This window comes from Poecilia mexicana, unplaced genomic scaffold (assembly GCF_051168715.1).
Source record: "Poecilia mexicana isolate PSO_F unplaced genomic scaffold, ASM5116871v1 scaffold_5, whole genome shotgun sequence".
In the NCBI taxonomy this organism is placed as follows: Eukaryota; Metazoa; Chordata; class Actinopteri; order Cyprinodontiformes; family Poeciliidae; genus Poecilia; species Poecilia mexicana.
Window position 1 is genome coordinate 23,143,821 of NW_028263374.1, and position 24,628 is coordinate 23,168,448.

At 36.8% G+C, this 24,628-nt stretch overlaps 3 protein-coding genes across 3 annotated transcripts; all 3 read right to left on the minus strand.

Moving 5' to 3' along the window:
• Positions 1-3,147: 3,147 nt before the first annotated feature.
• Positions 3,148-10,478, minus strand: LOC106931962 (delayed-rectifier potassium channel regulatory subunit KCNS2). The gene is made up of 9 exons (XM_015010384.2): positions 9,780-10,478; positions 9,562-9,695; positions 8,931-9,095; positions 8,663-8,834; positions 7,866-7,949; positions 7,619-7,780; positions 6,985-7,068; positions 5,112-5,204; positions 3,148-4,437 (listed from the first exon to the last, which is right to left on the minus strand). The coding sequence occupies exons 1-9, from the start codon at positions 10,032-10,034 to the stop codon at positions 3,994-3,996; spliced, it is 1,593 nt and encodes a 530-aa protein (XP_014865870.2). The 5' UTR covers positions 10,035-10,478; the 3' UTR covers positions 3,148-3,993.
• A 7,353-nt stretch (positions 10,479-17,831) lies between these two features.
• On the minus strand, positions 17,832-20,162 carry LOC106931941 (odorant receptor 131-2-like). The gene is made up of 3 exons (XM_088005987.1): positions 19,631-20,162; positions 18,727-19,152; positions 17,832-18,083 (listed from the first exon to the last, which is right to left on the minus strand). Exons 1-3 carry the CDS (start codon positions 19,739-19,741, stop codon positions 17,832-17,834), a joined length of 789 nt encoding a protein of 262 aa, XP_087862113.1. The 5' UTR covers positions 19,742-20,162.
• Positions 20,163-22,069: 1,907 nt separating this feature from the next.
• Positions 22,070-23,983, minus strand: LOC106931942 (odorant receptor 131-2-like). Its single transcript, XM_015010352.2, has 3 exons — positions 23,936-23,983; positions 23,454-23,573; positions 22,070-22,888 (listed from the first exon to the last, which is right to left on the minus strand). Exons 1-3 carry the CDS (start codon positions 23,981-23,983, stop codon positions 22,070-22,072), a joined length of 987 nt encoding a protein of 328 aa, XP_014865838.2.
• Positions 23,984-24,628: the final 645 nt, after the last annotated feature.

Genomic DNA, 24,628 nt, shown 5'->3' on the forward strand with positions numbered 1-24,628 from the left:
CGTTATGAAATAATTACCTCATAAAATTACCTGTGGTTGAATTTTAGAAGTGCAAGTTAACATTGAATAATTTGTGTATTTTACCCAGAAATCTATTTAAGATAAACATAAAAGTTTCAACATATTTTCTTTAAAGATAAATGTTTATAAACTATATTAACCTGAACCATCACCGTTTTATTTGGGGGGGGGGGGTTTCGGGGTTTCCCGAATTTTAACCCTTCATGTGCGGGTTTTAGCAATTGGTCACTTTTTTCAATGGATGCATATTGGAATGTTTTTATGCTTTAACTTGAGAGAAAAAGATGTAAAAATAGCATTTTTCAGTCTGATATTTTAGATGCTCCTATGGTTCCAAACACTTGAATCAAATAAATAACTTATGAGGCTTCTGCACCAGCTCTGAAGAATTGGAGTAGGCAAACTTTTAGATTCTACTACAGAATAAAGGCTTGAAGCATATATTTGTCTTTGCATGAGGAGGTGTTTTCCTGTCTCTGTTGGTTCATTTTCTCCTCTCACTTTAGCTCAGCTTTGAGCAGCGGACAGAGCAACTAGGCTCCATGTCCCCTTGACTTTCTAAAAGCCTTTTCTTGTCCCAGCAGAACCTTTGAGACTCTTTCCTTTCCTGCTTTTTTTCCCTCACCATGTTGAGTTACATCTGCCAAAATAGTTGAAGTTAATATTTAAACAAATCTCATCTCGCTCTCTATCGCTGTTCGGCGCTGCTCACTGCTTCTCTAAACCCTAATTAGATAGATGTGTGTGCTTAGAGGACGAACACTTGTGTCCAAGTGAGTCTTGTTTGTAAGACCAATCTGTGATGTTGTCCTGACATTTACAGGGGAACAATTTCTCTTTCTGATTAATTTTACATCTGGGTTGTATTTCAGTGAAGAGTGTCTTCATGCAACATTGAGGAGGTTTAGCTGTCTGATCAGAATGCCTGACAATATCTTCTAGGAGAACATTCATTCAAGATTACTCTTGTCAAATACTCTTATAAGAACTAAACTTGCATCAATGATCAATTAATTGCATGATGATACTGAGATCAATTCTCTATTCTGATTAACATTTTTGAAGGGCAATTTTGTTGACAATCCAGTTCATGTAAAGTTTCAGTTGTGTGTGGCTTTTAGTTGTCTTACTTATTTTTGACTGTCATGTCTCATTTTGGATATTTAAGATACCTTACAGTGTTAAGTAATCAAGGTTTATTGGTCTGAGAGGTTGAAGTTGCATTATTACTTGAAAATAGCTTTAAAACAACATCATTTAATCACAGAAATTACTGGGACAATTCAACATCCAGCAAACTTTATTGTGACAGGCATTCATATGAGAAGGTTTAACCATTTGGGAATGATGCAGCTACAGATATTCTAGCAGAGATTGTTCCTCCAAAGGCATGGGATAAAAACCTGCTGGAAGTCTTGCCACACTCAATCATCCATGAAGTAAAACATGAGCTCAGCAGCAGAACGGCTATAATTTCATTGCTGCTTTTCAGACTCACTCAGGTTTCATCTTGTAGTCTTTCAAACAAGCATTTGTCTTTTCGGATGGATCTTGGAAAGTGAATTTTCTGTAGTAAAAGGGTTTACATGACCCACGAACAGCAATCACCTGCCGCGAAGTGTCACTTCAAAGCTTTCTTGACTTCTAAATTGGCCAATTACACAGAGGCTCAGACAACAATTCCTAGCATTAAACCCAAAAAGATCATAACCCGTTCATGTTTTTCAGGACTTATCATGCCACTTGAGCAGATGGTAAACTTGCTTCGACTAGGCCAGAGGTCTGAGGTTGCCACTGTTATTAAAGATAATATGACCCTCCTGGTGTAGTCAGGCATCTGTATGGTGAAATAAATCCGAATCATGATAATTATGTACAACAAAAGGAAAAGTTTCAGTAGAAAACTGGTCTGAGTAATGTCTGGATAGCTCTATTTTCTAATGGAGACAAACTCAGAGGAAGAGTTGCAGTCCTTTATGCTGCCTCTTCATTCATTCCTTCTAAGCCCCCAACGAGAGACTGTGTCCTCCTCACCTACCCAAGTTAAATAAATCAGCAGAAAAGGAGCAAATCATGAAAACTTTATTAAAATGAAGACGACAACCTTCTTCCAGGCTCATCGGTGAGCAGCTGCCATCGGGTAGAAGGGAGTGTTGGCATAAGGAAGAGAGAGCACATTCAGGAGTAGAGCATTACCACTCCATAACCCGATTCCCAAAACACACTGCTCTGCTGCAGGGGTTTTCTGCAGAGGTGAAAAGAGAGCTGCTGTGTACAACCCAAGAGGTAGTTTAATAAAAACATGCCGCAAACTCTTCAAAATGACCTCCTAATATTACATACAGGAAATATATTAATTATATATAACTGAATACACAGAAGAATGACATTAGAAATGTAAAACTACACCCCATAAATTAAAATGAAAATGCAACAATAACATAGTTCAACAATATTTGTTTTCAACATGCAAATATTACTTGAAGAATATGTTATCAGTGCTGATTTTGGGTGATATATTACCTTTACAAGTTGTTTTAGTGGTGTCTGCATTTAGGGAGTCCTGCAGGTGGATAAAGTACCTAATAAGAGTCAAATCGTTTTGATGTGGAGTTTTCACACAAAGATTAGCTGAATCATTTTGAAAAAAAAAAAAAATTGCATTTGAAAGTTTTCCTGTCCATTTCCTCTTAAATTTTGTCACAAGTGTAAGGAAAGTCTATTGTGTGTCATGGAGGTTGTGCCCATAAAAAACGTTGAGTGTGTGCCAATGCCAAACCCCTTTTCCAGATCAGTGTGTTACCGAGAGTTTGTGGTTGGGTACAACCCACGCACTGTAGTGGTCCCTGTTTAAAGGAGGATATTCTGTAAGATATATATATTTTTAGCTGTATATTATGTAATAATGGTATTCCTTCTTTTAAAAAAAATCTTAGTGGGAGTTTTGCTTTGATTCTTTCATGCAACATATTCGAGAAATCATTAAATCTGCAGCATGAGTTTCTTAAAGACAGGCCAGTTTCAAGGCATCAAATTGCAAAGTCAAATTTCTTTCACATTATTGAATATACACAGCATTTTTATAACACCTGAAGGAAAGTTACTTAATTGTGCTATAAAATGGCAGTATGTGCTTAGAAAATACACATTACGCTGAAATCATTTAAAGTAGTAAGTGGTACAAAATAAGAGTTGGTAGCACAGAAATTTTGCCATTTTTTTATGGGAACAACCCACATTCTCAGCTCTGCTGCTTAAGGAAATGTGTTTTCCTTACAAATGTGGCACCGTTTAAATTGAATTAACAGCTTTTACAGCAGTGAAAGATTTATAGTCTAGAAGGATTGCAAGAGCAAAAAATAATCAAACAACTGTGCTTGCTTTTTGTGAAAAACTTATAGTTGAAAATGTTGAATCTTCATGTATTCAGTATTTTTTATTTTTCTTAATGTATGTCTGTCTTTGGATTTTCTGCTCTGTAATTTCCCTCTCAGGCGAGGTTAGCTGGTTTAACTTTAGCACATTTAACAGCTGTTAGCTGTAGCTTTAGAGCCAAGAGCAAAAAATATTTCTATGGTATTTTTTATTTACATTACATGTCAGCATGCTTTTTCACATACATTCAGTTCTGTGTAGGCATTGATGTAGATATTGTGTGCCTTTGTCCTTTGGTTTTTTTGTTGTTTTTCTTTTCTTTTTTTTCTTTTTTTTTCAATTTTCCACAAGCAGAGCCACAAATCCAATGAACAAAAGTTCAGTCCTGAAACAGTCCACATGCACATTCAGTGGCAGCAAAGTACAATAATTCATGGAAGACCCAAAAAGCTCGCCTGATCCCCTCTTACAACTTGTCTCCATCACCTTATTGATCCTGAAGCATCAATCTAAGCAAAGCAGGGTCAGTTAATGTTCTCATGGTGTATCAAGTCTGTTACGTTTAAGTTGACACTATTTGCCATAAAGTTTCAGACCTTACAGCTGATACAGCTCCTTCTTTCTCATTGTTGATGGGTAAGACGGATGCTCCACATAGCTATAGTTTATCACCCCTCCTTCATCCTCAAAATCAATGTCATCTTCCTCAATGTCATCAATATCATCATCGTCCAGGCAGCGACTGTCCCCATCCGATTCCTCATCCTCTTCCAGCTCATTCTCGCAGCTCACTTTGATCCTCTTGCGGTTGTTGTTGTTCCTCACCGACGCCTCCAGAGCTTTCTGCCGGCGGTAAAAATGGGAGAACTTGTTGAAGATGATAGTGATGGGCAGAGCCACCACCAGAGTACCACCCAGGATGCATCCACTGGCTGCTAGCTTTCCGGGGACTGTGATAGGCACTACGTCTCCGTAACCCACTGTGGTCATGCTGACAGTTCCCCACCACCAGCAGGCTGGGATTGTGTCCAAGCCTGCATGCTGAAGGAAAGTACAAGGTAGAGATGGATGTTTAAAACAAAGGATGATGCATATTCAACACAATCTGCCTTTAAAGACAGCTCAAGGTCAGTTCTCAATGTTCCACCTTGCGTCACTCCAGCTGTGTTTTGATTTAAACCATTCCTTTGTAGCTCTGGTTATATTTTAGGGATGTGGGCCTCCAGGAAGCCCAGGTCACTCTGGATTGAATTCACATGAATTGGATTGTATGAAATTTGACTGGTTTGACTAAATTTGGACTACGCTTATGCACCCAAAATGGAACAGTTTTATCTGCAAAGTGCATTACAATGATAGATGTGAGCAACTATAGCTACATTGAACTCAATATAGATGTTAGAACTTTGTTCTCTGTCCCCAGTTTCAACTTTGTATGATTATGAAAACATTTTAACTTAGCGAAGAGCAAATATCAGAAATATCTGACAAAGCTGATTTCCTTTGGAGACACTGACCCCCATGATACAAACACTTCAGGCTGGATCAGCAAGGAGGATGAGGAAAATAAACTGTCCTGCTAGCAAAGCAAAACAAACTGTCGATGTAAGGGTTTAAACAAGAAATTAGTTTTCTTATAAACTAAATTAAATACAGTATATTCACAGAACAGCTATATAGGGATTCTAAACAACTAAGCATCACTTAAACTTTACCTCTTCACATTCAGCGGTGTAAGCAAACCCAGAAAAGACGGACACGCCGACACCCAGGTATAGTAGCAGTATTCCCACTTCGCGGTAACTGTGCTGCAGAAACAACACACAGAAATGACCCTCAGTAGAATAATTAGCAGAGGTTTGTCTGTTGGTTTTCCTGTTTCTATGTAGCACTACCTCGACAAACTTTGATTGATAAACGTTTTAAACGTTTTATAAAACCACATTCAAAATTTGCCAACCTTGACAAAAATATCAAGAACTAGGACATTGGCGCTGAATAATGTTTTAGATATACAGGACATAATGCAGTTTCATTGGACATAGTATGTAAAAAAAGCAGAAAGACATTTTTCATGTTGTGCATCATGGAAATATGATGGGAGTGACATTTAAATGAGAGGATATCTGCACTGACATTTTATTAGAAATGCCATGTAATCCAGTCTCTCTCCTGGGAAAACACAGAAGAATATCCTCAGTCAATTTGGTAAACTAAAAATAAAATACAGCCTGGACTCGTACATTACTTTGATCCAGTAATGCTACACCGCCTGCTGCTAAATATAGCTGATGGATTTCTGTGGTTCTTCTTATTTTCCCTGTGAGTGAAAGCTGAAGAATACTTGGAAGTTAAAAGGCTAAAGCTGGGCCAGATTGTCTTTTTATTGTTGCTGTGATGATGGCTTGAGAAAATAAAAACCATTTGAGTTCAATTAAACTCCCAACAATAACTGTTGATGCTGGTTATAAAGCAGAACATCACATAAAGTTTTACTTTTTTTAAAAATTAAATCAGAATGCATTCAAATTGATTATGTTCTGCAAGAAAACGTTATCTCAGAGCATTTAATATTGATCTTTCCTTCCTGATGCAGGTGGAGAAACCATGACTGTAACATGAGCTACTGAAAACATCTTTAGAGTCAGCATCTATCTCTACAATAAGTTTTCTAGTGTTTCTGAGATGTTTTCTTTAAGATTAGATAGAAGAAGGACAGGAGGCATAACAACACTGTTTGATTTACAGAGATGATACATTTTTCATTAGGAGTCAATGGCTCGCACAGAACATTTCCAATCAGATTGATAAATGTGGAGAAAGTAACCTTAAATATAAATTCTGGTATCGCATAAGAAATATTTTAATTTCAGGAAGGTTAAAATTAAACCAGAAGACTTCTTGCATAATTTTACATACAAATCATCCACTGCTCCGGCCACTAATTGGGGTGAGGAAAGAGAAGCAGACTGTGGGGTCAGATGAATGCAACCAATCTGTGAATGATTAAACCTGTGTACACAGGGAAGCCTGTGCAGCAGCGCTAGCCTTGTTTGACTTGCAGAACGGCGTGCATGTGAGGTTCTCTCATCTCAGTCAGTAATTACTACTGCCAGCTTTAACTATGTATGGATGGACAACTGCCTGAATGACACTGAAAGCAACTACAAAGTGCAACAGCAGCCAACTTGTTTGGCTCCAGCTTCTTACAATCTGATCAAGAAAAAAAAACAAAAACAGTTTGAGTGTGTCAGCTTGTGATCTCAAGGCTTTTCATTGTAGCGCAAATAAATTAGATCATTATGCTGGACTGAAACCTCTGGTTCCAGTACCACAAAAGACTACAATTGAGCTTCATCTTTAATTGTTAGTGGAAACAAGTGAAATAAATGGTTGAAACATAATAAATCTATATTTTAATATTACAGTAACAATAGAGCAAGCAACATCCATCTTGATTTTCAAGTTTAATTCAACTAAAAAGAACTTTTCAATGTTACTTTAATTGACTGACCTCATTACGTATCAGACTTCTTTAAGAGCCAAATAGATGTTGACGAAATCTGCAAAAATATGAAAGAAGCTCACCCGAAGTGTTGCTCCCAGAGAGCGCAGACCTGTGGAGTGTCGGGCCAACTTCAAAACTCTGAAGATCCTCATTAATCTGAACACCTGGGAGAAACAAAAGCCACGAGTCTCAGAAAGAAAATGTTTCTGTGACTTAAGTCACACAGTCATGCAGTGATGAACAACAATCGGGCCATATTACAAGTTCCAGTTTCAACTATTTTTAAGATATTTCTTTCAATTACTACAAAGGGGCATTTAGAGCCAACTGTGGAGGCTGATGTCATGTATCACACAGTCCAGTTCATTTTTCAGGTAAAAAAAAAAACAAACATGTTGGTTTTTGGACAGGTTGAAATGAAGAAAAATCTAAAAGCAATGATGCAGTTTGAATTAGAAGAGTTGTGATCACCTCCCCTACCTTTTTGAAAGCAATCTCTCTGTCACCTTGGTGATCCAGAAGGAAGAAATGTTTTTACAGATAGAAACATGCCACCTTATTTTTTTCTTTGCAGGTCCAAAAATGTTAAGCTCAAAATAGGATGTTTTCCTAACATTAGTCATCCAATTTGTTTGCACAAAAATCAAATCTAACACAAAACTGACTTTTTTCTGTACGGTAATGTCAGAATAATAATGGATGAACACCAGTAACCTGTATTAGTCGCCCCAGGTCTCCCAGTTCAGACTCAGATCCCACAGTCAAGTCAAAGATCAGGGTGATGTAGATGGGAACCACTGACACCAGGTCGATAATGTTGAGTGGGTGATGGAAGAACTTCTTCCTGTTTGGAGCGAGCAGCAGCCGCGTCACAACCTGAGGTCAGAAACAGACTCTAGCTTTCGGTTTCTACCAGCACACATCGCCAGCGTCACAAACCGTTTTGTTTGTGTGTCCTCACCTCAAAGGTGAACCAGCAAGTACAGAACACCTCGAGAGCTTGGGTAGTTTTATCTTCGATCAGCTTTCCATCTGAGTCAAAAGTCTGTTAAAAGAAAAAAAAAGATCTCTTGTCCATTTGATATTATTTAATTTTATGTTTTTATTTACCATCCTATCTAATAAACAGCGTTCAATAACAGTTGTTGCTTTTCTATTTTCTTTTCTTTTTATTCTTGCAAAATAAAGTCTTTGATTTCTATCTTAGCAATCAATTGCATTGATGTACTTTGGCTTCAGATACCTGGCAAAGCAATATATGTGTTTTTTTTTTTCTTGGTGGTTGTTCCATATTTCTGCAGTGTAACGTATCACTTGCTGCTTTCAGTTTGTTTGAAATATTGATAATTACACTTTTGTGAACTCATTGGGAATTTTCAGCTTTGGCTTTGCAAAATGCTTGCTGCCCTTTGTCGACCGCACACTCACTCCTACCTTTGATTGAAAATGAGATCACAGTGTTTCTGAAGCCTTAAAACTCAGCGGGCCTGAGTAACATCAAAAGATGCTTTTCCCCTGAGAGCAAAATTAACACGAAGCCTTAATCTGCCCCAGGCTGTCCTCTATGTGTGTTTCCACTTCAGAGCTACCAAATGGGGATTGAAAATGTAAATATTAGAACTCGTCAGTGCATTCCAACCATAAGCATCAGGAATACTTGAGTTAAGTTTTTCAATTGCACGCATAAATGTTCGAATTGTAAGTCAACAGATATGATTCTATAAGTGCCTATAATCTCTGAAGCTCTTCCGTACCAACCTGATACTCTGGGACGCTGTTAATGCACATAGCGGCGATGGATGTGAGCACCACTCCGATGGAGAGCAGACTGAAGAGCTTGCTCGGGATGGAGTATCCCGGGTTCTCCAGTGTAAGCCACAAACACTTCTTGATGTTCCCGTAGCGAACCTCTTGGAAATGCTGCATGTCCCTGTGAGGAGACAGGATGACAGTAACTTAAAGGTTAACACCAAAACGAGAGTTTCAGAGCCAGATTGAAAATGTACATATACTGCAAATGTCTGACTTGTTTAAATCAGAAATCTCGTCCACGGATGTGTCAACACTGCTGACGTCGCTCTCGTCATCCCAGCTCCGGTGTCGACCTCTCTCCAGCTTGCGGTCATGGTAACGATAACTACAGCAGGTGTCCAGGAAGAACTCATTGATGCCCCAATACTCTATCTCTTGACTTTGTGGAGGGGAAAAACACGCCAAATCAACTCCATGCCACAAATATTTGAAATAGCAGGTGAAAACCTCAAAAAACTTGAAGAATCCCTTTAACAAAATTTTAATTTACATTAGTTCATTTGTAAAGTTTCTAAGGACATGGATTTGTAACCTTTCTTGACTTCTAATCTGATGCCTTAAAAGAAGAAAAGGCACTCAGCTACACAACAAACACATTAGGAGAGTCTTAGCAGAAGACCAGCCTCTATATTTGCTTACAGTGCAACATACTAAACCACAAATCCTATCCATGTGCAAGAAGATCTCAATTACTGTAGCTAAGATTGCTTATGCAGCACCACTCTACTTGGTGCCTCATTAAAACAGGTAAAATGTGGAGCAATTTGAAAGCAAATTAAATTAGCATGAAGATATTTTTTTTCTGTGCAACATGAAGGATGATGTCATGGTGAGATCAAACGTACCTGAAGGAGAACACACAGAGTTCCTCCATCACATGAAGTTTGCCAGTCTGGTAAAAGTGGAGGACATACGGAAACAGACCTGGATTTCTATCAAAGTAAAACTCTTTCTCCTGTACGTCATAGTCATCACACACCTGGAGGAGCGAAGAGGATAAAATGAAGGTTAAGTTCTGTGTCTAATTATGTTGTCATTTCGTCTGTTAAAGATTTGGACCCACCTGCAGTATGTCTTCCTCTGAATCGCACGCCAGTAATTTTCCCAACCTGGTGTCTGGGAATTTCTTCAGTGTGCTGGAACAGAGGCTCCTCTTCAGACCGCCGACATTCACATGGACGAGACCCTCTTCAGAGTCCTGATGGATCCAGCTGGGCAAAGACTCCTTCACCATGGTGAAATCTGCTGAAGCAAAACAGAGATTAGAATTAAACAGTAGTGATGCCAACAAATTAAAATTACAACAAAAAGAGATCATTGATGTCTGTTAAATATCACTTTCAATTCAGATGTCTGTTTGCTATCTCATATTCACAGAGCAGATTTGGTGAGTAGGTGTGAAGTGGGGTGCAGCATGATGCAAGCTTCCCTAATAATGCAGGTTCTGCCCAGTTTGAGGGTTTGTGTTTTGAAAAGGCCAAAGCAGACTAAAGTAGGTTCTTCTTTGCAGCCAAATTGCAAAACCATCTCATGAAAAATGGTTGGAAATTTCTGACCTAACTTCTGGTTTCACATTTACGCTAACTGTAAAATACATAAGCTAGTTTAAACCAAAAATCTATAAAGAATATCAAAACTCAAAACCTTTTTACACTTAAAAAGTTAGTTAGACAATTTTGACCAGGTGTACAAGCTCTGGTAAATGCACTGAAGAAATGCATGAACATTTCTGCTGTATTTTTGAAAAAAAAAACTCAGTATACCTGGTCCATTGGTAACTTTAAAAACCAACACTAGTTAAAGAAAGTTTGCCTTGGCTTGTAATTTTTATCAAAATGTAGCAAAGCTTGGTGTGGGAAGTAAGGAAGGAATAACTGGAAAGATTATTAGCTGTGACTGAAATAGAAATGAACACGTTGACGATTGCTATACAGTCCAATCATGAGTCCCATTGCTCTGACTGCACTCATTTCAGAGAGAAAACATCTGAAAACAAGCAGGGAACCGGCGTGATGGCGGTCTCCTGCTGCATTTCTTGATACAGCAGCTCATTGTGATGATGAGACGTTTTTGTGTCTTTCTTCTGGCTTTAAAAAATAATGAGGTAGCCATGAGATATATTTTTTGTTGTTGTAATCTTTGCTTCTTTTCATACTGGCAATTTAATGATCTATTTTTTTATGTGTTTCCACTGCAAGTGATAAAGAGCTAGAAACTTTAAAGAGCTGCCTTTTCTCTTGTAGTTTTTCTTTCTTGGTTTCAAAATCACAGCAGGAAGGAAGGTTAAAACAAACAAGCATGGGTGGACTTTCAGAGGAAAAACTCAGTGGAGGAAATGATTTACCTCTGAACCCTTACAGTAAGTTTGAATAATGGATTTTGTTTTTCTGCCGTCTGATAATAAACCTTGAAGTTTGCATTCACATTTATAAGGATGCCCTAAAGAAGCCAAGGAGAGTATTTTGAGATATCTTGCTTTCTAAGAGTAAAAGAAGATCAGAAATTGAAACCATCACCACAAAGGTTTTCAAATATAAACATAAATAAAACCATTTGGATTGTAATTTAAACCTCACCAGGTGACCTAAATCAACACAACAAATATCAAAAAGGAACAGTCACACACATATCATATACAATATTTCTGCTGTGAGAAACCTTCATACTTGTATTAGCTTACCGATATAATTTGTTCCAAGGAGATGCAGTTACCTAGGAGCTGCTTTTAAAACACAAACTACATTCCTCCAAGAAGAGTAGTGAAATGGAACAAAATTCTCCATTTCTTCTGCCATATAGTGTCATGAATCTACTCACTGTTATCAACAATTTTCCAGATGTAAAGTTTTAATTATTTGTGACTGCTTTTTTAACTGTTTTTATTACCTCCTACGATATAAATCTTACCACTTCACATCTTTATTATACCATCAAATGTGCACTGTTAAAAATGCTACAAATAATTTAAATTATCATTGTCCAACAATGTATGCTAAGGTGTCAAGTGTCTTCTTAAAAAGTTTGGTGCTTTGTAAATGTATTCATACCTCGTAAGCCTCCTCACATTTGAACTAAAACCATTAAAGAATTTATTGGGATTCTAAGCGATAGACCAACACAGAGCAGCACATTGTTGTAGAGGGAAAAGAAAAAAGATACACTTTCTCTAAAACTTACTATTGACAAAATATGAAAAGTGTGGAGTGCATGTGTTTTCAGTTTTCTGTGAGTTTTGGGGAATGTTTCATTCAGTTTTGCAAAAACACATTTACACTATTTGTTTTTTTCCTCATTTATTTTTAGAAAGGGACTCAGGTTTAGTTAGATTTAGTTTGAATCCCTTCCTGGGGTTCTTCTGAATGAAGTCAGAATGTTCTCACAATGCAGCCATGCGTTCTGTCTCCAGCTTCCACCCATTGTCCAAAAGAATAATGTTTGTTCAATTTTTCTCACTATATTGCCATATAGGTGTGAGTTGCTGTGTGTATGTTTGTTTGTCTGTTTCTTTGCATGTCTCTATGTTGCTCTGTTATGGACATGGGCACCAGCAGCCCCCCATGACCCAGCAAGAATAAGCAAGTAGACAATGGATGAATGGCTGAATCTTTCCATGACAGTAGTAAAATAAATAGGCTAATATAGGATTTTACTGTAAACAAAACTGTATAACTTTCTCTAGGTGATAAGGTTGCAAGAAAATTTTACAAAAAACAGTAGATGCATCAATAACTCCTACACAGGCTAATTTACTGCACTCCCAGTATAAACACCCACACAGTGAATACACTCTGACAGTAAAAACTACACAGTGAGATCTCCCACCAGATGAATTAATTACAACGTTCATATCAAACTTTAAACCTGTGCAAAGGATTGTGACATTTTCACTCACTCACAGATGTTCCTCCTCCCATTATTGCCTGAAATACTTTTCACAATACGAAGGTAAAACCTCCGCCATAGAAAAAAAAATAATTCAATCTAATTCGATCAACATTGCTTAGCAACAAGTAAAGTTTCAGAGAGTCTCTGGATCTCTGTTCCAGTAGCTGTCTTTCTTACAAACAATCTAAGATTTCACTAAAGAAATACGTTGAAAATAGTGTGAAGCTAAGTGAGCAATACTCTTACCTGAGATTTAACTGTTAACTTTCTCTTATCAAAATCAAATATTTATTGTATTATTTTGCACATTTATTCTGTTACTTCTGAGTGATGTCTGATCAGCAGCTCCAAACTCCAGCACTGACAGGAGCTCTTCAGAGTCCGCTCATAGCTTCAGGTAAAGTGCAGCTTAGATGTGATCCCCTAATGCTATAAAGTCTCTAATTGGTGAATTTGGGAAACGGCCTGAGGACTCCAGTGTAAGCCTAATGTGAGCGTAATGGTATTTTAGCCACAGTGATCTGACTTAATTCGTTCCTGAATCTCTCTCTTTCTTCCTGCTGGTATTTAATCAGATCTTCCTGAGTTATATGATCACGTGATCTGGCATCAGCTAACCGTACTGACATCAGCATGTTGGTGTAAAAATCATGTGTGGGCGGTGTGTTTATTTGAGGGACACATAATTAGTTTTTAAAATGATAGATGTGAACAGTGGCTGAAAAATGTAACACCTTCCTTGATTTTTGGTTCTTTCTTATTGGAAAGGATTAATCTTTATTTTTTTCTTATTGTCCATTTGTTTCAGTTCTGCATTTGCATTTTTAAGTCTATTTTTTTTATCCTGTTAAATGTGTTTCATGTTCTTTAGCCTTCCCTCTTTCTGTTTACTGTATAATTTTTTGTGAAGTTTTGCTTCTTTGTCTAACTTTTAGAATTAACACAAATATATTAGAATTGACATTTTTCACACGAGAAGTTCTTTCCTCTTAGTTTCTTTAAAATGTCCTTGTTGTTTAGTTCGCCACAGCCACCGCTCATCCTACACCATTGGCTAGCTTGACCTCAAAGTGTCATCCTATTGATTGATCTGAATGTAAGCTCATCTTTTTGTTCAATAAAACAATAACATGCTTGAAATGTTGAATTTAAAACAGCTGCAGTCAAAATCTTATTCAAAAGCATTTGGGTGACTTTTTTTCTCTCTCTCTAAGCTAAGGAAATTACAAAAACAAAAAAACTAGATCATTGTCTGCTACAGGGAAAGGCATTAAATATTTCACACATTTCCCTAACTCTGCCTCTGATTTGTCAATCAGTTCCTCATGATGATTCTTTCCCGGGAAGCTCATAGAGAGGCGATGTCTGTTTGGAGAGGCAGAGATAAAATACGCAACCAGAACCAGAGAGATGTTTTGCTCAGCTGAGCCATTGGGAGACGCCTGAACAACCTGTCAAGATTTGGTTGCAATACATGTTTTTGTTTTCATCATTTTTGCGTTGCTGACCCACACTAGGCTGTGTTTTCCTTTTTCCACCAATTCTTATGTGAGAGGGTGATGGATCAAATGCTGTTTTGAAATTTTGATGTTTCTTTACCTTCGTTGGGAACCCTTCATTTAAAGTCCTGAGAGCTCTATAAACTTTTTATATGTTGCATTTTTAATCAGTAAAAACATTAAATTCTCCTTTCCAGCTTTTGACAACTAGCTAATAAAGCAGACTTAGCAATGATTTCCTTTCTTTCTTTCTTTTTTGCCCATTAATTTCTAGTTTCCGGTGTGTTCCTTCCAGCAGACATGCTGGGTTGTGGTCATGTCTATGTCTTTTATTTCATTTGCATTTCTATTCTATTTTTTTTTTTTTTTTTTTTTTTTTTTTACCAACAGTAAAGTATTGTATCTTATTTGAGAAATTTGGTGGGTTTTAATTAATTATTTGTTTCTATATAAAAGTAGAACGAAAAAAAGCAAAGACTTAATTCATGCACACTTTATTCCGCTTGATTTAACAGTTTCAAACAAAATAATTTAAAATATTTAATAAAATCTTTTGGTTTATATATAGTGAAAAGAAACGTACTCTTTATTTTTTGACCTAGCAGTTATTCACCTTGACCTTCTGCACCAACTCATAGATCAGGGATTTCAATTTCTCTTTGCTCTGATCAGTGATCAGCAGGTCAAATTCTGATAAAAATAAAGATGTTTTTCCTATTTTTCAACTAAAACTTACCAGCATTTACAAATATCAACTGACAACAAGTTGGATGAAGTATTTTCTTTTCCTCTTTAATGAAGAAAAATATATTTAAAAAAATCTGGTAAAGGTTTGCAACAAATGCTTTAGTAAGTGGAGATAATCTTTTCTTCACTTTCTCTTGGAATCCCTACTCTACTAATCTCTACAATCTACATAAATGTAACTTCCATTATCTAAGAGACAGAGAAAAGTGTTTATCAGTCTTTTTTTCAGCCAGCTTACCAGCAGTGTGCACCAACAGGTGGGGATGGAGTAGACCTGTAAAAAATATACCGGGTATTTTATTGTAAGAACTATGTGACTTTATGAAACTGTTGCATTTTCAAATCTTGATACTGTTAACCAGCCTATGCCTGCTGCAAACAAGCCAAAACTGCATTTATCTGTTTCTGTTCACATCTCGCTGTCAGGATTTGTCCTGAAAGTCTTTGAACAATTTCTGTCTAAATTAAGCAATCGTGTAAAAATGTTTAGCAAAGATGAATCTTTTATTTAACCTAAAAAAAATCTTGTTTCAAATAAAAACTCAAAACCTTTAAGACTTTTTCACTTTTATCAATTAATTTACCTATAAAAATCTTGGTAATTTATTCTCTCTTATGTCAGTATTATGCTCGTTTTGTTGCAGTTCTCCAGTGTTGTGCCAAAGTAGGATTTAGCTAGAGAAACATCAAGATTAGTGTCTACACTTGTGTTGCTTTCTTTAAAACTCAATTCATTTTACAACCGTTATTGTTATTGACAATTGCGAAGAAAATGTTATTAGTTTCATAATTTATAACAGGAAAGCCAACAAAGGCAATTAACTGTGGGACAGAACGGATCTTTGTGCGTGATGATCTTATGATGAGCTCCCAGTGGGGCTCAACATGATGAAAACAGAAATAAAGTTGATCTATAATTCAACACTTCTGCTTGAAACTCAACTATCCAAAGAAGCAGCTGCAACAACAAACTACTGTAGGGTGGATATAGGGTAGCAATCACCGAGCCGTGTTAATAATGTTTGAATGGATCGTCTTAAAAGCTCCTGGTTTCACTGAGAAAAAGTCTTTGCTACTTACTTCTGAGTTTTCTGACGACGCTCCTTCATCACCAGAACAACGTCCTCATCATCAAATGTCAGATTCACCCCATGATGGTTTAGTAAGTTTTATCCTTACTTATCCAAAAACGATCAAATCTCAAACAAGTAGAAAAAAAAAACTGAATACAAGACGACTTGTTCTTCTGAGTAAAGTGAGCCTTTTGCTTCATCTACAGCTAACGACTCCTGAGAAGAGAACCCATTCAGCTGGAGGGGTGCAGGTTTCCTCCATCTGAACTACGGCTTGTCTCCGTCTCTCTCGGTGGGGAATCTTCGGCTTTTCCCGTCACAATCCGGAAAAAGAAGACCCGTCTCCAAAGAGCATTACCTCCCAAGCTCGTAAGCTTTTCTTACGTTTTCTCACGGTGGGTTGGCGACACCCAGTGGTTCTTAATAGAACTATTCCTAAGTAGAGTTTTTGTTTTGTTTTGTTTATGCAGTAGTTGGCACTGATCATTTTGTTAGCTAAATAGGTCAGTTTATTATCGTGTTTTGTTGTTGTTTAATAAAAGTTCACATCGTACTAGTCATCTAACACTCATTAAACAACTCAAGGTGTCAGCTTTATTTTGTAACCAATTTTTACTTGGAAGCTAAAGAAAAACTGTAGGAAGCTGAAAATGTTTCTGAAGAGCTTAATTGGGTTTCTGGCTCTTTAATCCAAAATTGGCTTTAAAAATAGTCAAGGAATTTTGAGTCTATTTTAGCTGTTTTTGTTGTTGTAATAAAGGATAAATTAGTAAAGCATTTAGTTTGTTTCATCCAGAAGACCAAAAGGCCTCAGTACTATGAATATAAACCATATTAAGAATAAGAATTCTTTATTTTGTTTATAATATAACAAAAACAGAGCAACCATTATTTTTTTCCTAAATAATTTAAAGGCAGAGAAACAGTGATATGTTCTTTTTTTTGTAGGTCCATTTACTAAAAATGGCCCATTTATTTCAATTTCTCCATCAAAACAAAAGACTTTGCTTAATGAAACTTAAGGTATCACTAAGCTGATTGCTCCATCTGGTGGCCAAAGTTTGTTTTTCCTCAACAACTGAAGGTCAAAGTAACAATTGAACTTAGATCTGGTGACTGTGTGGTCCACTCAGAGCAGTGATTTCATTGTCACGTTGAAGAAACCAGCTTGAATCTTTTTGTTCTGAACTGAGTGCTCTCCGCTGTGGTCGTCTCCTGCCGTAATGTGATCAGAAATAGTGTCTATTTGAAATACTGCTGCATTTTTATTCGAACCATTCTGCCTGTTATAATCAGGGACATCAGCAAAGAAACAATATCAACAGAACAGGATATTTCTTTGGACCATTATTTGCAATCCAAAGACATGTTTGAAAGTTAAAATCTCAGGAACTCGTGAGTTTTTATATACTCAAAATTGCCGTTTGTCATCAAAACCATGCTATTTAATTTCCTTCTCATTCAGATAACATTAATAAATGCCTAAATGCATTGAGTTGCTGACATGTAATTGATTTTACCATTGTGCAGACAAGCAATTGAATGGGTATATAATAAAGAAAGTGATGAGTGCTACTTGTTTTTTTCTTTTGAAATGGTTTAGAGTTTGGTTTTGTAATTATTCCCTGCTGCTTCCCTAGTGGTCATGTTTGTAATGAACAGTAGGTTTCATTTTTAGAATGTCATATTAATGCCACGTATTGTACATTTTAATCATACCTTGAATTAGCTGATTTTAAGTTTGTATTCTGAGAATTTGATTGACATTTCTGATTATGTCAAACTTGCAGTTCAAAAAGTCATGAAGGTCAGAAATTTTGTCTTAAATAGACAAATTTGTCTTAAATTTTGAAATCACATCATAATTCACTCTTTAAATGGTGATCTTCATGCCTCATATAGGACTTCATTTCATATGCAGGCATCTTTTAAGGCTCCAGGTCTGATCCCACTGACCCTTTGCCTGGGCCAGGACAGATACCGGGTCCAGTACTTCCTGAAAAGCTCGTCCCGGAACCCATAGATGACTGGGCTCATGAAGCGAGGGATGATGTAGACGAGCAAGAAAAAGATGTAGCGGATCTCCAGGATGAGCTGGGGGAACAGGGAGATCAGAGCAGCCTGGAGGGAGGGAACCACGAAGGCCAGCATGCACAGCAGCAGCTGAACGTGAGGAAGGGAGAAAAATCAGATTACATGTTGAGTTCATGTGTACAAACAAATGCAAAGAAAGTTAGAGACAAAGTAATAAACTGGAACCAGTAAAATCCTTTTGATATCAAATGAAAACTCAGTTCTTTATCAAATTACAGGAAATTACAAACCAAACACTTCACATTCTGTTGTGTACAAAAGAGTTTGATTTACTAACATTTTATTGATTTTGGTAAAACAAAGTGGACAAATTAGCTATTTATCAAGCTGTGCTTTATATTTTCGATGTTTATCAATCAAATTAGTTACTCTCAGATATATCTAAATGATAAAGACTTTTTGCATCTCTTGTGTAACTTTTAGATTTTTTCAACATTGTTATAAAAGGCAACGACCAAAAAATACTAGGCAACGTTCACTGACTGTTATTTTAATATATTTGGACTAAATAGATCCTTATCTTGAAAGCATCTACATGGAGAAGATCCCTATACATTGGTCTGTGATGGCTGAGATGGCTGTGATTATTTACTAACTAAAAACTGGAATGTGCTGAAGTTCGTATTTGTAAATCATAGATATTCAAACGACGTCTGTTTTTATTGCAGATAAACGCCAGGTATTGTTTTGCTCAGTGACACTGAAACATCACCTGCACTCCGTGAAGCAGCACAGTGTTCCTGGCTCTCCTCACTGACGCCAGGCTGGTGGAGGCAGCCTGCGCTGTCAGCATGATCTTACAGTAGGTGTAGAGCAGCGTGAGCGCCACGAAGGAGAGGTACACCCCATCAAACACACAGTTCTTGTAATAGATGGAAGGATCAGAGAAGAGAAAGGAGTGGTCACAAAAAATGGCCCTGTGGAAGAACTTTGGAGGCGCCTTGATCATGGTGATGAGGAGGTCAGTGATCAGAGGGGTGGCAGTGAGGATGAGGATGACACCGATGAGGAAGATGGTGCGGGACACTGTGCACATGTGGCTGTGGTGCAGCGGCAAGCAGATGGCGATGAAGCGCTCTACCGCCATCCCGGCCAAGATGAGAGGGGTGGAGCGGGTGGTGAAGACCGCCGTCATTATCTGGAGATGGTGCAAATATTGTAGCTGTGGTTAGAAATGTAATGCAAATGTTAAAAGTACTACTGGTTTACATTGTTGATTTTGGCTACAAACATACTGCAGTTTTTAAAACAAAGTATTCCTTGGTTCATATTAAAGGCCACAGTCAAAAGGAACTTCTGTACTTTAACAATTAAGACAAACTTTGTGAGAGTTTTTTGCATTTTGTCTTGTGATCTTGATTTGTGTATTCGCCCTCTTGGCTATTATTTAATGACTACATTGAATTCAAGCAATACCACAATGAAGTTTTGTGCACTGAATTGTCTTATTATTCCTGAGTTTTCCCTTTTTGTTTTTATGTCCCTCCACTTATGTTAAAAATATATTTTTGCTTATGTGAAGAAAAGAAAAAACTGAGTATTTAAGATGACTGTCTTATTTTAGACAAGGTTCTATGCAGCAGAGGTGATAAAAAAAAAAGGTAGCCAGAATTTACCAGAAGACAACAGATGGAGACGTGGATCTTCCTGAAGACGTAGCTGACCACATAGAGAGTTGTTACCAGCGTAAGCTGCAGAGCATCGTTGACCACCATGCAGATGAACATGATGTACCGGGAGTTCTCATAAAAGACACTAAGGTCAAAGGAAATGAGCTGAGAGAGAAATGGACACTCATATGTTCCTCTTAGTTAGAAAATATAACAGCTACGGCAAATATTTGTATGAAAATCAATGTCCTGTCTTTGTGGAAAGTTAACAGGTGAACTGAACAACTGTTCATTTGTATTTAGTTTTTCCTTTTTTTTTCTTCATCTGCAGTACAATCATAGTGAACACTACATAACATGGCAGCACTTTGTGTCTGTAATTTTATGTCTAACTAAACATCCATACCTGTGTTGTAGAAAGGTGTACACCATGCTGCTGTTGATGACACTGAGGGCCAGCCACACCATAACGGCAACAATGTTTTTAGCTAAAGCATCGGAGAAACTGTCTTTAGGTTGATCCACACTGAGCCCTGTCTCTGTCGATGTGCTGTTACTCAAGAGAAGAGCGAGCGGCACCGAGGAGGAGGAGGAATTCATCACCAACATCTCCTCCACTCTGTCTAAAGAAGTACAGATTCAATCTGTTGTTTAGTTTTTGGACTCTTGTTCTATTTAATAAAAATAATAAAGATACACATGGGATGATTACTGGTGTATTACAGGTACATGTTTTAATAGTAATTAGAATTCAACTAAATAGTTTTTTTAACTAATCTTATTATACATAATGCTGTCGTACAAAACTTATTATTGAACTATTTTATAAATCACCTGATTTAAAATACACAAGATTTATTGACAAGATCTGTTGGATAGATTTTGTTCAGATGCCCACCTTGTTTAGAGGCTTTTATAATTCATACTGAAGACTCCAGAAAAGAGCTGTATTGGAAAACACATAAAACATCTGAATATATAACTATGTTCTAGTATTAGGGCTAGAGCTACACAAAATGAACATGAAATACTCAGGATTTTTTACTATTTTCACACAATTAATAAAAGGTTCTACTCTCAAATTACCTTGACTGGAAAGTTTTTATAGACAAATTCAGTAAATTCACAAGACAAGTATAACAAGCTTAAGATATGACAGATAATCAAATGTCAGCTGAATCCTAAAGCGATTAATTGAAACATAAAGTTATTCACTCACAGATCATAAACTGAAGACGGAGCACTGACTTCATGAGAAGCAGAAACTTCCGCTTGCTCATTTATAAAGAACCTGGCATTGCTTTGGTCTCTGAGTATGAATCAGGTATATGGGTTGGACGGAGGCTATGATGTAATAGGTTACGATGTAATGAGCATGTGGACATATTTTGCTTTCTGAGCCATTAAAAAGTCAGGAATAAGACATAACATGGTTCAGTTTGTGTTTAAACAGTTCAGCTTTCCAAAATAGAAAACCTGCCTGACCAGAACACCACAGAGAGTTTATGAGATATTTTATCACCAAGAGGAGGATGAGAGACATCACAGCCAACGATGCAGGTGACCTGAAGGCTGGACCTCAGCAGAGTCACAGGCTGATCGCCTTCCTGCCACACTGCAGTCAAGTCAAATCAAGTTAAAGTTTATTTAAATATCACATTTAAAATAACTTCAGCTGGACCAAAGTGCTTTATAATAATTACAGCATCAACCATGATGCAATAAGAATTAAATTTCATTGATGCAGTAACTAACATGCATTGAATGCAGAGGATTAAACATACCTCTTAAAATTCTTACAGTTTTGCTTAAAACATGTGTAGGCCCAGATAGAACAGGTCTGGGGCCACAGATGATTTATATCTGATCTGTCCTTTGAAAAAAGAAGGACGTTTTTCAAAGAACATCCTACTTTGAAAAAAAAAACGTGTTTTTTTTTTTTTTTTTAACCCATCCTTTTCTTTGATCATTTCATGAATGTTCAATTTGTTTCAATTTGTGGGTCTTCCCTGAACAGTGTGATGGCTGAACATTCCCACTGTGTTTATGGAAAAACCTATAAATGATGTAAAGGCACTGAAAAAACATGTAAAGTTGTTTCATTATAGCAGCATTATGCAAATATAAATATCTTTGGTAATCCTATTTAACCTAAAACAACAATAACAACAAAAATCTGAGTTAGGCATTAGAGAAATGATATTTATCTCTTAGTGCCGTATCTATAAAGTTCTGGTTTCAGCAATATATGTCATATTTTACTAAAGTGTGTTATATTATTGAAATTGAATTTCTGTAAAAAGAATTAACTATAATTTTTCAAACCATAAATTGTAAATATTTATTATTTTTAGTTAAATGAAAGTTTTATATTTTTGGCAAGCATAATCAAAAGTCCATAATGCAAACATCTATTTATGCTATTGTAAAAAAAAAAAAGTATTTTCACATTCTGTCTTTGTTCAGTGGAACCACTGGCTTTCCTTTGTACTTGCAGCTACATCTTAGCAAGTCCATCATTAGATACTTCTTGAACTTCTTGTCTCTGGCACCATAAATTATCGGGCTCAGGAACCGAGGTAGAATATAAACAATCAGGTAGTTTGCAAATCTGATTTCGATGCTTCGACCCGGGAAGATGATGTGTAGAACAATCTCCACGCTTGGAGAGATGTAGGAGAGCAAGCACATGGCCAGCTGGACACCGTGAAGGAGGATGGTGTTTCTGGCTTTCTGGGCTGAAGGTTCAGCTGTGGAGAGCGCCCTGGCCGCAAACAGGATCTTCAGGTAGGTAAAGACCAGAGTAAGAAAAACACATGAAAAATAAATAATATCAAAGGCTGTCCTTTTCTGAGCCAGGATTGGATCTTTGAACACGTTCTCCCGCAAACAGAACACAGAGTTGTATTGGAAAAAGCTTAATGGCTCAGTTGCCAGAGACACAAACAGATCTGTTATGTCTGGGGCCACACATATAAACCAAATCAGTCCGATGACTGCGTAAGTCCTCCTCACTGTGCAGATTTGAGAGTAACGCAAAGGTTTGCAAATGGCAATGTAGCGCTCTATGGCCATCCCGGCCAAGCTGACTGGGGTGTTTCTGGTGGTGAAGACCGCCACCAGGATGAAGAAGCAGCAGAGCGAGACGTTGATCTTGTAGAAAATGTAGCTGAGGATGAAAAGTGTGAAGGTCACAGTGAGCTGAATGCCGTCATTGATCACCATGTGGATGAAGAGGATGTAACGAGGATCTTCATAGAAAATCTGTTGGAAGACAAACAAGATAGAGGCTTAAATTTGTATTTATGTATTACCAGATCATCTAGGATTACACTAAAATTAGATTAAGTGTGATATGAATCATGAACTAACCATGACCAAACATCAACATCCTGGAAAAATAAAATGAGTAGAATTTATTTGAATCTGTAAATCTTCAACCAAAAGATCTAATTGATCGGTTTAAAAAAATGTTTGACAAATAAACAATAGAAAGTTGTGTTTGACACATGTTGGTGTGTTTCCTTACTCACCAACATGTGTACAGAAACCACTTACACATTTTGGTTTCCTTTTCAGTAACAGAGAAACTGGTCAGAGATTAGAGTAGAAAAGAGAAATGACCCTCAACATACAGCCTGAACTACAATTTTGTTTTAGACTTTTAGACAGTAAAATAAATCTAAAATTCATATTTCACAGGTTTCATAACATTAGATTTTTCATCCTATCTGAAACCTATAGACAAATACGTTACAAAGATACTCTGCAAATACAATTAAATAAAAAAATACAACTATTTATTGTTTTGAGCTGTAGATGTGTGTACCTGATGTCTAAAAAACGTGGCAGCCAAGGTGGAGTTGATATACGTGAGGACAAGCCAGACCAGCACAACAATCAGGTTCTTCACCAAGGCCATGGTGAAAGTATCTCTGTATAGCACAGACTGATCAGAAAAAAGAGGAAACAAGAAACATTAATTACAGAGATTATGCAAATATGTCACATTTAGTATCATTATCTGTCATCTTGCAAGCTTTGGAGACTGTACCAAATGAATAGCAAAATTACAAGAAAAATAAAGCTTCCTATAAACCTGGATGTGCAGGTGTTTGGTTTTCAAAACAACAAAAACAAGCACCACTAAAATTTCTCAGTCTTTCTTTACACATTCTGTGTGACTCCTGATCTTTTCCCAAAACTTTCCTAAAAATAAAAAAATGAATAAATAAAAACTTACCACCCCTTTTGATTCTTTGGAAAAATGTTTGGCATGTTATATTTCAGTGCTATTCTCTGTCAACACACCTGATAAGGGGAAGTCGTGTTGTTTGTGAGACTCAGTAATGAGCTCATGCTTCCCTGTAACATCAGAGAGAAACTAAGTAAAAGAAAGATGACAGTAAATGCTGATAAAAGTACATTCAAAATATCTTAAACATGTTCAAAACACAAAAACTTCTATAATATTTGCATTCTGTATTTGTGATTAAACACATCTTTCTTAAGCAAAAATAGATGATAAAATTCCCGTGTTAAAACAGAGCTAAACAGATTTTTCTATGATTTTCAATGTTACACAGACTTGAAAGAAGCCACATCTGTCAACTATACGCTAATCACAGCATGACAAAAATATTACAGCATAAATAATAATAAAAAAACTAAAACTAAAGGGTGACAAACTGGTTTAATTAAAACATTAAGTTTTGATGTAAAACATAAATTCTTTAAAATCTGCTAATGTAAACAGGAAACTCAGCTCCTCACCTATACTTACCTGACCTCAAGTGAGACGCAGGCAAAATGCAGCTGCCTTTTATAAAGGCAGCTGTGTTTGGTGTTGAGCTGGAAAATGTGATGGGAATAATGATGTGACTCCATGTTGAAACAATAATAATGATATCAATTCCAAGTTTTCTCATCCTGTTATTTAGGACTAATTTTTATTTTCACTAAATCATATATGAAGTTTTAATTATTTGTAGCTTCTTGATGGGA